The 14066-nt window shown below is 41.7% G+C and overlaps 1 protein-coding gene across 1 annotated transcript in view; it reads right to left on the bottom strand.

Annotated features, from left to right (window-relative positions):
- Positions 1-1070: 1070 nt before the first annotated feature.
- The window catches only part of SLC9C2 (solute carrier family 9 member C2 (putative)), a 99634-nt gene continuing 86638 nt past the window's right edge, over positions 1071-14066 (bottom strand). Inside the window, exons 23-27 of the mRNA XM_055418727.2 lie at positions 12726-12857; positions 7252-7437; positions 5419-5503; positions 3947-4000; positions 1071-1473 (exon numbers count right to left, since the gene is read on the bottom strand). Coding sequence (XP_055274702.2) covers positions 3948-4000; positions 5419-5503; positions 7252-7437; positions 12726-12857 — 456 coding nt within the window. The 3' untranslated portion in view covers positions 1071-1473; position 3947. The remainder of the gene's footprint in view (positions 1474-3946; positions 4001-5418; positions 5504-7251; positions 7438-12725; positions 12858-14066) is intronic.

Here is a 14066-nt window from a genome sequence, read left to right as displayed (position 1 = left end):
TTGCCTGGAGAATCCCAGGGATGGGGGAGCCTGGTGGGCTTCCATCTATGGGGTCACACAGAGTCGGACACGACTGAAGTGACTTAGCAGCAGCAGCAGCAGCAGTTATTTCAAATAACATGATAATGTGCCTCATAAGATCATAGAGCAGACATCTGTTTTTCTGCTACTTCTTTATCCCCTATCTTGTGGAACTCAAGCTTCAATATGCATTAAACCACATGAGGAGTGTGTTAAAATAAGCAGGCTCAGGGCCTTCCCCCAGACATGGGTTCCACAAGTGGCCAGAATTTCTTCATCTGTCACAACCCGGGTGATCATGATGCAGTATACAGCAGACACTGCAGTTCACCATAGCCATTTCCCCTTATTCTTCATGAAAAATACCCAGACTGTATTAAGGGTGGCAAGTTGAGGTGCCAGTTAAAATTCATCCTAAGATGATAGGTGGGTATGGTCATGTGACCATGTTGGCCTGTGGTGGGCTCTCTTCCTGCAAGTACCTTGCCTCACTGAAAAGCAAATGGGATGACTAAGTTACAGATGTCATTTTGCCACCCTGAGGATAAAAGTCACAGGCCAAGGATGAAAGACAGGGAGTCTGAAAGGAAACCGGGTCTGTGATAACTTCTTTATACAGCCAGATCCTGGCTGCAGGACTGCTGTTAGGTGTGGCTGCACCTAACATTTATTGACACGTAAGTGCTCCACGAGCCACTCAGAAATACTGCCCTGTTCTAGGTATCTGGAGGGGCTTGACTTTTTCTCTTGTGTTTTCTTCTATTCTTTCTTCTATTATGGTTTTCCCTGGAGTAGAGAATCATGTATTCTTTTAAAATCTTGTTGAAATGAAAAGGAATAATGGATCCTAAATATTAAACAATCATAAAATTCAATTTTATTTGACTTTTTTAAGTAAAATGAAAAGTGATATTAAATAGTACTATGCAATGTAAGATTGTTAATTTCTCCTAAACTGCTTTTAATAGCTAAGATTATGGAATGTGGTTCCATTTTTCAGTATTTACTAGATTGAGGATTTACTAGATTTTACTCTATAAAATGTTAGGGAGGCACTAGTTGTAGCAATACACAAATCAAAATTATAGTTCCTATGCTTTAGATAATAGTGGGTTAATTATACAATGCTTTTGATAACTTCTACTCTATCACAGGTTGCTCTCAGCTGGATGCAGGATTTCATTTGCTAAACCATAAGTTTAAGGTATCTGAAGGATTTTGAACATCTCAAGTATAAATGCAGCTACTTAAAATTAGAGCTTTTGCAGCAGTCCATCAAAACTGTTTGTAAAATAAACGCAGAGGTAAATTGCTTTAGCAGTTTGTGAGTAAACTCCTTGCCAGGTAATGTTTCAGCACTTGAGTCAGGATATTAGCTCCGTCTCTAAACTGACTCCACGTATCACGTAAGTGCCAGTAAAGTCCTTTTCTAAAATGGGATCCAGTTTCCAGCTATAAAAGAAAGTCAAAAGTAAAATATGAGACTATGAGCATTTCAGAAAAAAAGAAAAACAGTAAGTGCAATCGGAAAACCTACTGAAAAGTTTCCATTTAATTATCTGGAACACTCCCTTTAGAAAAGCTTACATATTAAGGACTTTGAGTAAGTGTGCATCTCTATCCCAACAGGCATCATCTTGTAAAGAGATACATTCACTTAGTTAAGAGTAGTGTATCAAAGTGCACTTAAAGAGAAATGTGAGGAGAGTTGAATTCCTGTTAATTTTGTGACTGATTGCAAGATAAACTGGAAACTTTTCTCCTAAATTGTGATGAGAATTTTTTAAATAAGGGGACCTGGAAGAGACAGTGGCAAGCAACAAGCCAAATTGCTAGACACTTAATGAGGTGTCACATTTGTGAAATAGATCCCTTTAAGAAAGACTGCCTACAAGGAATTCAATTGCTTTGTTTAGAGGAACCAATAACCATCAGTTTGGTCAATGCAACTTTCCTTTCCCCAACAGACACACTGCAGACCACCCTGATCATCATAAATGATAGTCATAGGCCCAGAATTTCTATTAAAAGTTTCTTAGGGTGGTGATCTGTTTGGGGGTGTGATGGTCAAGAGACTTATGAAGCTGCATTTCCACAGCACATCATTTTTTCATAGAAGACATGTTTCTTGGAGTGACTTGGCAACTGGGGGAGGGAGGGTGCTGAAGGCTCCTGAAGCCCATTCTTGGCACCACTGTTGTTGCTACATGGCCCACTCCTGCGTTTGCCCACCATCCTGTTGCTCTGTCATAGCTGTCTTCTCCAATCCACTCCACTCAGCAGTGGGCTCTGGCCCAAGTGAACTCTCTTAGGGGGCCCTCACAGAGATCCCTTGAGTAACAAGCTTTGCAGGGTACCCTCCTCCCCACCGAACTTGCCTCCATATTGTCCTTGCCCAGTGTGACCAGCCCTCTCCCTCCCTAACTCTAGGCACAGTTTCCAGCACTTCTCAGACTTTTCTAAATTAGTTCTGATTGATGAGGAACCTAGGGAAAGATGTCATCAGGGCAACACTAAGTGACTCTCTCTAATAAAATATTTTGAGGCCTCTTGTTTTATCTTAAATTCATGCAAATTTGTCATCCTACTCCATAGTATGTTTATTTCAATATAAAACATTTTAAATAACCTACTGGTAGCTCAGATGGTAAAGCGTCTACCTACAGTGCAGGAGACCTGGGTTCGATCCCTGGGTCAGGAAGATCCCCTGGAGAAGGAAATGGCAACCCACTCCAGTATTCATGCCTGGAAAATCCCATGGACCGAGGAGCCTGGTGGGCTACTGTCCATGGGGTCGTAAAGAGTCGGACACGACTGAGCGACTTCACTTCACTTCAATAGTAAAATGAGTTAATGTCTCCCTTTGAAAGATTGTCAAATAAAATTAAAACCCTAGGAAAATGCCCATGATCAACCTGTGCTCCACACACCCACACCAGAGACCTACAGATCCATGGGAATACATACACCAAAGAGAAACTTCCATAATTAAATGCTAGTGTCCCACTGTATGCATGATGGATGGGCCTCCCCATCCCTGATCCCAGAGATCCCTACTTTTGAACTATATCAGGGGAGGACTTCCCTAGTGGTCCAGTGGTTAAGAATGTGCCTGCCAATGATCCCTGGGTTTGGGAAGATTCCACATGCCGAGGGACAACTAAGCCTGTGTGCCACAACTACTTCAGAGAAGGCAATGGCACCCCACTCCAGTACTCTTGCCTGGAAAATCCCATAGACGGAGGAGCCTGGTAGGCTACAGTCCATGGGGTCGCAAAGAGTCAGACATGACTGAGCGACTTCACTTTCACTTTTCACTTTCATGCATTGGAGAAGGAAATGGCAACCCACTCCAGAGTTCTTGCCTGGAGAATCCCAGGGACAAGGGAGCCTGGTGGGCTGCCATCTATGGGGTCGCACAGAGTCGGACACGACTGAAGTAACTTAGCAACAGCAGTCACACCTACTTGGGCCTGCGTTCTAGAGCCTAGGAGCTGCAACTATTTGAAGCCTGCATGCCTAGAGCCTGTGCTCTGCAACAAGAAGCCACTGCAATAAGAAGCCCGCACACCACAATGACAGTAGTCCCTGCTTGCCATAATTCGAGAAAGCCCACGGATAGCAATGAAGACCCAGTGCAGTCAAAATTAATTTTTTTTAAATAAATAAGTATCAGGAAAGGGAATTAGGAGGGGGGAAATTGGGAGAGGGAATCACAGCAAAATTATGATTTTCAAAAATATTCTATAATTTTAACTGTTAAGTAATTCAGGTGAACTCTAATCTCAATTTTCCCATATTAAAGCATTGCCACTAAGAGTTTCTTTTCTCGCCACCTACATGTTGCTACTTGAGTTCACAATTTATTTTCACTGTGTAGTTTAATAGTCACAATAAGAAAAATCCAAAGTGTCAAGTTAATTACCTCATTTTTTCTTCCACTGGTAGTCTCTCTTAGTCATTCCAAGACCAGTGTTGCCTGAGCCAATCCAAATAAATGCATAAAAGAGAAAAATTACATTAGGAATTTCAGAGTACTGGTAGCAAGAGGATATTCTGAAATCTCAGTTTACTTCCTCCCTATAAGTCTCCCCATTCAAATGGGCTTTTTACATTTTTCCCTCAAGGAGATTTGTGAACTAGGCTCCCAAAAGTCCAATAGAAGGGCTGGCAAATCCAAATGAGAACAGGCAGGTCACACAGACCGAGTGGTTTGGATATAACACGAGAGGGAGGGTGTGGACTGTGGCAAACCACAGAGCATCTGCTTCCCATGTAGGAGCCAGGGATGCTCAACTCTATCTGGCTGTTGCCACACATAGATAACAGGACTGAGTGTTCAAAGACTTTCTAATTTTTTTTTTAAGAAAAGCTCAAAATCTGTATTTTTTTTAATGTGAAATTTCTGGATGTTTATACTTAACAATTTTAAAAGAAAACACAGATGTAAGCCAAATACAGTGTACTGGCTGGATCAAGTCCATGGGACTGCCACTTGTGACTTTCATCCCAGACTCATTGGGGAATGCAGATAATATATTTCCCTCACTCTAAAAATTTCGCCAACTCAATAGCCCTTGGGGTGCCCTATGGGGGCTGACACTAGACCCTGAGCTCCCAGCCTTGCCATATACTCCTGTGCCCCAGGAGTGCTGTGAAAGCAGCAGAGTGGCAGACCTAAAGACACTGTGAAGGCTAAATTAGAGGGGCAAATCAAGGATGATTGTGTTTTCAAGCTGAAGTAGCTGGGGAAATGGTGACCCTGGGCTTGGTAAGGCAGGATGATAAGCACTGAATGAAAGATCTTGAATGCATTTTCCCTACAGCAAGGCCTTCCTAGAAAGTCGTCTTTACAGTATGCTTAGTACCATGATATAAGCAAATGGGCACTCATATGCAGTTAGTGACAATAATTATGTAGTGACTATCAAAGTCACCTTAAAGCAAGTCATTTGAGTTTTGGTTGTGACCGTAGCTTGGACTATTCCATGAGCATGGGTTAGATTCTATATTCCCTTTGGAACATTGACAGAAAACCGCTCCCACACCTGGGCCTGCTGTGTGAGTCTATTCCCCCACCCCCAACTCCTGCTCTGTCCCCCAGCAGCACTATGGGGCTCCAGTCTATAGCATCAGAGTAAAGGTAGCAGCTGCTACCCCCAACAGGGTTGTGGAAGGAGACACACAAGAGAGTCAGAGCCAGCTGGACTTCAGTGTCTGAAGGTCTCTGAAATGTGACCTCCCAGAAGCAGTGTGGCAGCCAGGGTGGGCCCAAGAATGGAGACAGATGACAAATGCACACAGCGCCCTCAAATCATTTTTTTAGAATAAAATGAAGCTCACGTATCAAAATTCTTTCTCAGTGGTTTGCCTACCACTAAAGAGCTACCCCCTTACCCATGACCTTGCCATCACCATCATTTTTGTCAGGCGCAGGTGCTTGGATAACCAACAGCTTGCTTAAATCTGAAGTTCCCTGCACCTAAAGGAGAAAAGTCAAAATCAGTCAAAAGAGCATTCTTTGACCTCTAAACAGGCTGCCTCCTAGCCTTTCCAAAGAATATAAAAAAATAAGCTAAAACAGAACTAACCTCCAACCTAAGCTCTATCTTTTTCATTTCAAATCCTCTTTTACCTTGTTTCAGAGTCTTGGATAGGTGGGGGATGGGTGGATGGAAGGATGGAAGAACAGATGAATGAATGGATTTTTACATGGCTTAATACGTGAAAAAGTAAGCGCTTAAAAATGTAAAATAATTTTAAGAAGTCTTGGACCAGGAAATTATCTTTTGCATTTTTATAAATATCAGAAAGGAAATTTCTCCACCTTACTTGTAACCAATTTGGAAAATGGAATCCCCAGCATCCACTGAGTTACTTTTATTCTGACATTGACATTCAAGGGCTCAGGCCGTAGCCTTCCCAGATAGGAAAAAAATAAGCTTTTTTTCCCTGAGCTTTTGCCCAACTGCCACAAAATCTGCCCTCCCAAAATTCAAGCAGCATACGTAAGTCACATATAACTATCATTTCTAGATATTATCACATTTTATCTCATTTAATCCCCACAAGAACCTTATGAGATGGCTGCTGCTATTATCCTCATCTTAGTAAGAGGAAACTGAGGGTCAGAAGGCATCTTTCTAGGTGCCCAGCCTCACACACCTATTGGGCACAGGTCTTAAATCCAAGTATGCCTATCTCCAAACTCTGGTGTCTTAACAAAACTGTGGGGATTGCTCCTGTGGTCTCCTACCCCTTATTTCAAAGTTAAAGTGATTTTTCATTTTCTATTTAAAAAAAAAATTTTAATTACCTTCACCATCGGAACTGTTGAGAGGCTGACAAAATAAGTATGTTAGGCAAGTGGCAAATGCACTTTTTAGGAGCTTAACCAACTTTTCTAGGACTCAAGTTTTCATTAACTTAATGACCTTTCTCAGCCTGAACAAGCAGAAAGGGTTTCTCCAAAAGGGAGAAATTGTTACCAAAATAAAGAGATGTTAGCTCTTCTCACAGCCTCTTAAGTCCTCCTCATACTTGGGCTCTGTCCTCACATCACAGCTGTGGTCTAACAGCAAGTGGCTTCACCCATTAGGGACCTGGCTTCTATTCTTCCCATCCCCTGTTATATCCCAGGCACTCACACTTCCCCCTTCCTTACAGAGGCATGGAGTGATGGGGCTTAGGGTCCTCTATTGAGTTGTGCCCCTAGGCCCTAATGTGGCAACAAAGTGACATGACCCTGACGCATCTCTCTTCTTATCGACCAGTCCAAGTACTTCCAGAACCATCCTAGCAAGCAGTGTCACTGCCTTGCACACAAACTAGGAAAAGTGCTCCCCATCCTTCTCTAGGGAGGCACAGCCCATGCCAGGCAAAGAGCTTGGTAAGCAGAGAGGAGGCAGATTCCTGCCCCACTGGTCCCTCATGCACACTCTTGGGCAGAGCACAACTTACACAACACAGCACACAAGCCCTGGGGACATTTTGACTGTTTTGTTAAGGGCAGGTGAGAACTACAGGGTCTTTCTAGGTTTAGAGAAACCTAAATTTCTTTAAGGTGGTTAGTTGAGTTTTTAAAGTCACTTATGCCCAGGGACGGGGGAGGCTGGTGGGCTGCTGTCTATGGGGTCGCACAGAGTCGGACACGACTGAAGCGACTTAGCAGCAGCAGCAGCATGGGGCACCATGAAAAGCAGTAGACTGTTAAGAAATGACCCTCCTTACCTGTTCACAGGTTTTAGGTAAAATGCAAGGTGCAAAATATGGCACCTCCGTGTTGGTATCAATAACACTGCCATACACAAGAATAACAAATTTCATGTTCACATTATCAATAATCATTTCATTATAGCTTGATAAAGTCTCCACATATGCCTGATTGAGCATCACACACTTCTGAAACTTTAGGTCCTACAATACAATTAATTTTTTTCTATAAATCATATAAAATAACACATGATATCAAGAAGAAAGCATATTCCACATGAAAAGATGTTCAACATCATTAATCATCAGGGAAACGCAAACCAGCTCAACAGAGTGGCTATCATCAAAAAACAACAAGTAACAAGTATTGGCAAGGATGTAGAGAAAATGGGGAATCTTTTGTGGACTGTAAATTGGTGCAGCCACTATGTAAAATAGTAGGAAGTTCCTCAAAAAATTAAAAATTAAACTTCCATATGATCTAGCAGTCTCACTCCTGGGCATATATCCAGAGAAAAGATACATGCATCCCAATGTTCACTGGACCATTATGCACAACAGCCAAGGCATGGAAACCACCTAAATGTCCAACAACAGAGGAATGGATAGAGAAGACATGGGACATATATACAATAGAATATTACTCAGTCATAAAATAGAATGAAGTAATGCCATTTGCAGCAACATGGATGGACCTAGAGATTATCATACTAAGTGAAAGAAGCCAGACATTTAAAAACAAATATCATGTGACATCATTTATTATATGGAATCTTAAAAGATGATACAAATGAACTCATATACAAACTTATGATTACCAAAGAGTGAGGAAGGGATAATCACACACACACTACTATATATAAAATAGATAGCCAACAAGTATGTACTATATAGCACAGGGAACTATACTGATATTTTGTAATAATCTATAAGAATCTGAAAAAGAATATAATATATATATTATAACTGAATCACATGAAAATAACAAAATATTATAAATCAAATATACTTCAATTTGTTTTTTAAAAAAATCCATGTGTAGGTGTTTGTGTGGACATAGTTTTTTAACTCCTTTGGGTAAATATCAAAGAGAGTGCTTGCTGGATCATATGGCAAGAACTTGTTAGTTTTGTAAGAAACCACACTCTCTTCCAAAGTGGCTGTGTGCCATTTTGCATTCTCACCAGCAATGAAGAAGAGTTCTTGTTGCTCCACACCCTTGCCAGCATGTGGTGTTGTCACTGGCCAATTAATAGGTGTGTAACAGTATCACTCTGTGTGACCCCACAGACGGAAGCCCACCAGGCTCCCCCGTCCCTGGGATTCTCCAGGCAAGAACACTGTCGGACACGACTGAAGTGACTTAGCAGCAGCAGCAGCAGCAACAGTATCACTTCCTTCATGGATCACTGCCTTGTTGTGGCATAGGGGCTTGCATAATGCAAGGAAGCTATGAGCTATGCTCTGCAGGGCCACCCTAGACAGACAGGTCATAGCAGAGAGTTCTGACAAAATGTGATCCACTGGAGGAGGGAATGGTAAACCACCCCAGTGTACTTGCCATGAGAACCTCATGAACTGTATAAAAAGTCAAAAAGATATGACACCAAAAGATGAGTCCCGCAGGTCTGAAGGCGTCCAATATGCTACTGGGGAAGAGCAGAGGAGAATTACCAATAGTAATGAATAGATTCAAGGGACTAGATCTATTAGTTGACAGGGTTTCTGAAGAACTGTTGACACAGATCCGTAATACTGTACAGGAGGCAGCAAACAATACCATCCCAAAGAAAAAGAAAAGCAAGAAGCAAAAGTGGTTATCTGAGGAGGCCTTACAAATAGTAGAAGAACAAAGAGAAGCAAAAAGCAACTGAGAGAGGGAAAAACTACATCCAATAAACACAGAGTCCCCAAAAATAGAAGAGACAAGAAGGCCTTCTTTAATAAACAATGCTTAATAATAGAAGAAAACAACAAAAGGGGAAAGACTAGAGATCTCTTCAGAAAAACTGGAAACATCAAGGGAACATTCCGCCCAAAGATGGGCACAATAATGGTAGAGATCTATAGAAGCAGAAGAGATCAAGAAGAAACAGAAAGAATACACAGAACTATATAAAAAAGATCTTAATGAACCAGATTACTACAATGGTGTGGTTAGTCACCCAGATCCAGACATTCTGGAGCATGAAGTCAAGTGGGCCTTAAGAAGCACTGCTGTTAATAAAGCTAGTGGATGAGATGAAATTCCAGCAGAACTATTCAAATCCCTAAAGGATGATGCCATCAGAGTTTTGCATTCACGATGTAGGCAAATCTGGAAGACCCAGCAATGGCCAGAAGACTAGAAAAGGTCAATATTCATCCCAATCCCCAAGAAAGGTACCAAAGAATGTGCTAACCATTGGACAATTTCATTTATCTCCCATGCTAGTAAGTGAAGTGAAAGTCACTCAGTTGTGTCCGACTCTTTGTGACTCCATGGACTGTACAGTCCATGGAATTCTCCAGACTATAGTACTGGAGTGTGTTGGGATCCTTTAATGGACCGGGACCTGGTGGTCTGGAGGCAACGATAAGAAAGTAAAAGAGAGAAAGAGGCTGATATTTCCTGGTTTACGCAGAAAACCAATAAAGTCCTTGGCACAGGACTTGCGTCTCCCACGAAGGCACCGGGCGCCCTCTCGAGTGGCGGGTGAAGGCACAGAGCGCCCTCTCAAGAGAGTCTTAGAAGCCCGGGCAGGAGAGTGGGCAAGACGGGTCCCTACGCTCCAAGGAATTAGCTGAGGAGAGAGAAAGAGAGAGAGAGAGAGAAAGAAAGAAAGACACGGGGACCCAAACTCTGATGGAGCAAAGGTGCTTTAATGATTTCTCTGTGAGTATATAAAGGCTGTGGTACAAGAAATTTCTTTCAACAATGATAAAGAATACACAGTTGTGTATTTTATAGTATTTTTTTCATTTGGTGATATTTTAACCGTTAATGTTTATGGCATTGTGCTTTGTACCATTTATTAAATTTTATAAATTAAAAAAAACAATGATAAAGATCAGAAAACCAAATGTACAGTGACCATTACCAAGGGAACAAGGGATTAATAATGGTCACAAGGTCAGGAGACAATCCATATCTCAAGAAAGGGGATCGAGACTAAGCAGTTTTGTCATAAAGAAAACGTTTACTAAAGGAGACCCAAGCCTGTCTCACACAGACCCAAGCCTGTCACACAATGACCCTAGTTCCTGGGACCAGCCTGCTGTTCCACTTAAAAAGAAACAAAGGTCTTGTGAGAAACAGCACGTAGGAATCCTCCTGTTAAACATTCCCTGACAGGAGTGGGTAGCTTTTCCCTTCTCCAGGAGATCTTCCCAACCCAGGGACTGTTCCCAACCAGGGATCGAACCCAGGCCTCCCACACTGCAGGCAGATTCTTTACCAGCTAAGCCACAAAGGAAGCCCAGTAAGGTTCATGCTTAAACTCTTGCATGTTAGGCTAGGCTTCAACCTTATGTGAACCAAGAACTTCCAGATGTCCATGCCGGGTTTAGAAAAGGAAGAGGAACTAGAGATCAAATTGCCAACATTCACTGGATTATAGAGAAAGCAAGAGAATTTCAGAAAAACATTTCTCTCTGTTTCATTTGACAGTGTGGATCATAACAAACTGTGGAAAGCTCTTAAAGAGGTGGAAATACCAGATCATCTTACCTGTCTCCTGAAAAACCTGTAAGCTGGTCAAGAAGCAACAGAAGTATGGAACAACTGATTGGTTCAAGATTGAGACAGGAGTACAACAGGGCTGTCTGCTGTCACCCTATTTGCTTAACCTATATTCTGAGCACATCATGAGAAATGCCAGGCTGGATGACTTACAAGCTGGAATCAAGATAGGCAGGAGAATCATCAACAACCTCAGATATGCGGATGATACCACTGTAATGGTAGAAACAGAAGAGGAACTAAAGAGCCTCTTGATGAGGGTGAGGGAGGAGAGTGAAAGAGCCGACTTAAGACTAAACATTAAAAAAACTAAGATCATGGCATCCGGCCCCATTACTTCATGGCAAATAGAAGGGGAAAAGGTGGAAGCGGGGATAGATTTCCTCTTCTTGGGCTCCAAAATCACTCAGACGGTGACAGCAGTGATGAAATCAGAACACTATTGCTTCTTGGCAGGAAAGCCATGACAAACCTAGACAGGGTGTTGAAAAGCAGAGACATTACTCTGCCGACAAAGGTCCATTTAGTCAAGGGTATGGTCTTTTCAGTGGTCACGTACGGTTGTGAGAGCTGGACCATAAAGAAGGCAGAAAGCTAAATAACTGATGCCTTCGAACTGTGGTGCTAGAGAAGACTCCTAAAAGTCCCTTGGACAGCAAGGAGATAAAACCAGTCAATCTTAAGGGAGATCAACCCTGAATATTAACTGGAAGGACAGATCCTGAAGCTGAAGCTCCAGTATTTTGGTCATCTGATGCGAATAGATGACTCATTGGAAAAGTCCCTGAAGCTGGGAAGGATTCAGGGCAGAAGGAGAACAGAGTGTCAGAGGATGAGATGGCTGAATGGCATCACCAATGCAATGAACATGAACTTGGGCAAACTCCAGGAGATGGTGAGAGACAAGGAGGCCTGGCAAGCTGCAGTCAGTACCTGGGGTCACAGTCGAACACAACTGGGCAACTGAACAACAACAACAATGGTATCACATTGTTTTAATTTGCATTTCCCTGATGACATATGATGCGGAGTATCTTTTCCTGTATTTATTTGCTATTCGTATATCTTCTCTGGTGAAGTTATCTATTATCAGCTTTGGCCCATTTTTTAATCAGGCTGGGTTTTTTCCCTACTGTTGAGTTTTAAAGCTCCTTGTATATTTTGGATAATAGTTCTTCATCTTATATGTCTATTGCAAATATTTTCTCCCAGTCTGTGGTTTGTCTTCTAATTAATTCTCTTGAAATATGCTCATTTTTAACCCAATATTTTATTCAGTATCACAATTCAATGAATGTTCTTAAGCTTCAGGTTTGTCACTTCCCCAGTTCCTGACTCATGGTAGGGGCTCAAAAAATTACTAAATGGAATGCAAATATAGGTTGTAAATTGTACTAGTCCAAGACAGACCTGAACCACTACTTTTTGAAGAGAAAGTTCAAAAATGAGGCTTGGTAAACTCAATAAAAATTTGAAAAGGCAAATAATTTAGCTCAGTAACTCACTAATTAATGCTATGGGGATCTACCTATTTAAGATTTGCTTACTCTCTTATTTTTAAGGGATGACTGGGGGTAACCTGGGAAAAATCAGCTGTCACAAGGGGATCAATGACCTATAGGAACTCAGAATAACAGAGTAGTAAAGATTCTGAAATTTTACTCTGAAAGATCAAACATACCTTCTTTTCTCTGTCTCCAAAATATGAAATTTATTTTGTAAAAAAATTCTGGAAATAAAACTTAATTCATATTTTAATCATGCAACTTACCTCATCAATAAGACTTGATTCAAAATACTGATAGGCAATACTGAGAGCAAGCTTCAGCCATATTTTATATTCCAGGGATGGCCAGAAGAAATCAAAGCCTTCATATAAATCCTCCAGGGAGATAAAGCAGACCTGAAATGACACGGCATCAAACAGTATGCTTGATTTGAAACTAAGAAAAACAAACGCCTGTAGGACTTCCCTGGTGGTACATTGGATGAGAATCCACCTGTCAATGCAGGGGACACAGGTTCAATCCCTGGTCCAGGAAGATTCCATGTATCTCAGAGCAACTAAGCCCATGAACCACAACTACTGAGACTTCATGCTGCAACTACTGAAGCTCTCGTGCCTAGAGCCTGTGCTCTGCAATAAGAGAAGCCACAGCAATGAGAAGCCTGTGCACCACAAAGAAATGTAGCTCCCACTCACCACAATTAGAGAAAGCCCTCAGCAGCAATGAAGACCCAGCACAGCCGAAAATTTTTAAAAAGCCTATAGGTTTCATCTTCACCTAACCTCCTAGAAAAACTATCAACTCTAGTATATTAATGATACTCTGCTATTTAAGTATAAGATGATAAAACGTACAGTCCAATTAAAGCTATAGACTTAATACTAGTCCAGAGCGACTTCACTTTCACTTTTCACTTTCATGCATTGGAGAAGGAAATGGCAACCCACTCCAGTGTTCTTGCCTGGAGAATCCCAGGGACTGGGGAGCCTGGTGGGCTTCCATCTATGTGGTCACACAGAGTTGGACATGGCTGAAGCGACTTAGCAGCAGCAGCAGCAGGATAATCATGAACTTCCAGATGTTCAAGCTGGTTTTAGAAGAAGCAGAGGAACCAGAGATCAAATTGCCAATATCTGCTGGATCATGGAAAAAGCAAGAGAGTTCCAGAAAAACATCTATTTCTCCTTTATTGACTGTGCCAAAGCCTTTGACTGTGTGGATCACAATAAACTGTAGAAAATTCTGAAAGAGATGGAATACCAGACCACCTAACCTGCCTTTTGAGAAACCTGTATACAGGTTAGGAAGCAACAGTTAGAACTGGACATGGAACAACAGACTGGTTCCAAATAGGAAAAGGAGTACGTCAAGGTTGTATACTGTCACCCTGCTTATTTAAGTTATATGCAGAGTACATCATGAGAAACGCTGGGCTGGACGAAGCAGAAGCTGGAATCAAGATTGCCAGGAGAAATATCGATAACCTCAGATATGCAGCTGACATCACCCTTATGGCAGAAAGTGAAGAACTAAAGAGCCTCTTGATGAAAGGGGAAAGTGAAAAACTTGGCTTAAAGCTCAACATTCAGAAATCTAAGATCATG

This window comes from Moschus berezovskii, chromosome 17, assembly GCF_049115385.1.
Source record: "Moschus berezovskii isolate FMDL1 chromosome 17, NW_MosBer_1.0, whole genome shotgun sequence".
NCBI lineage: Eukaryota > Metazoa > Chordata > Mammalia > Artiodactyla > Moschidae > Moschus > Moschus berezovskii.
This window is presented reverse-complemented; position numbering and strand designations above follow the sequence as displayed.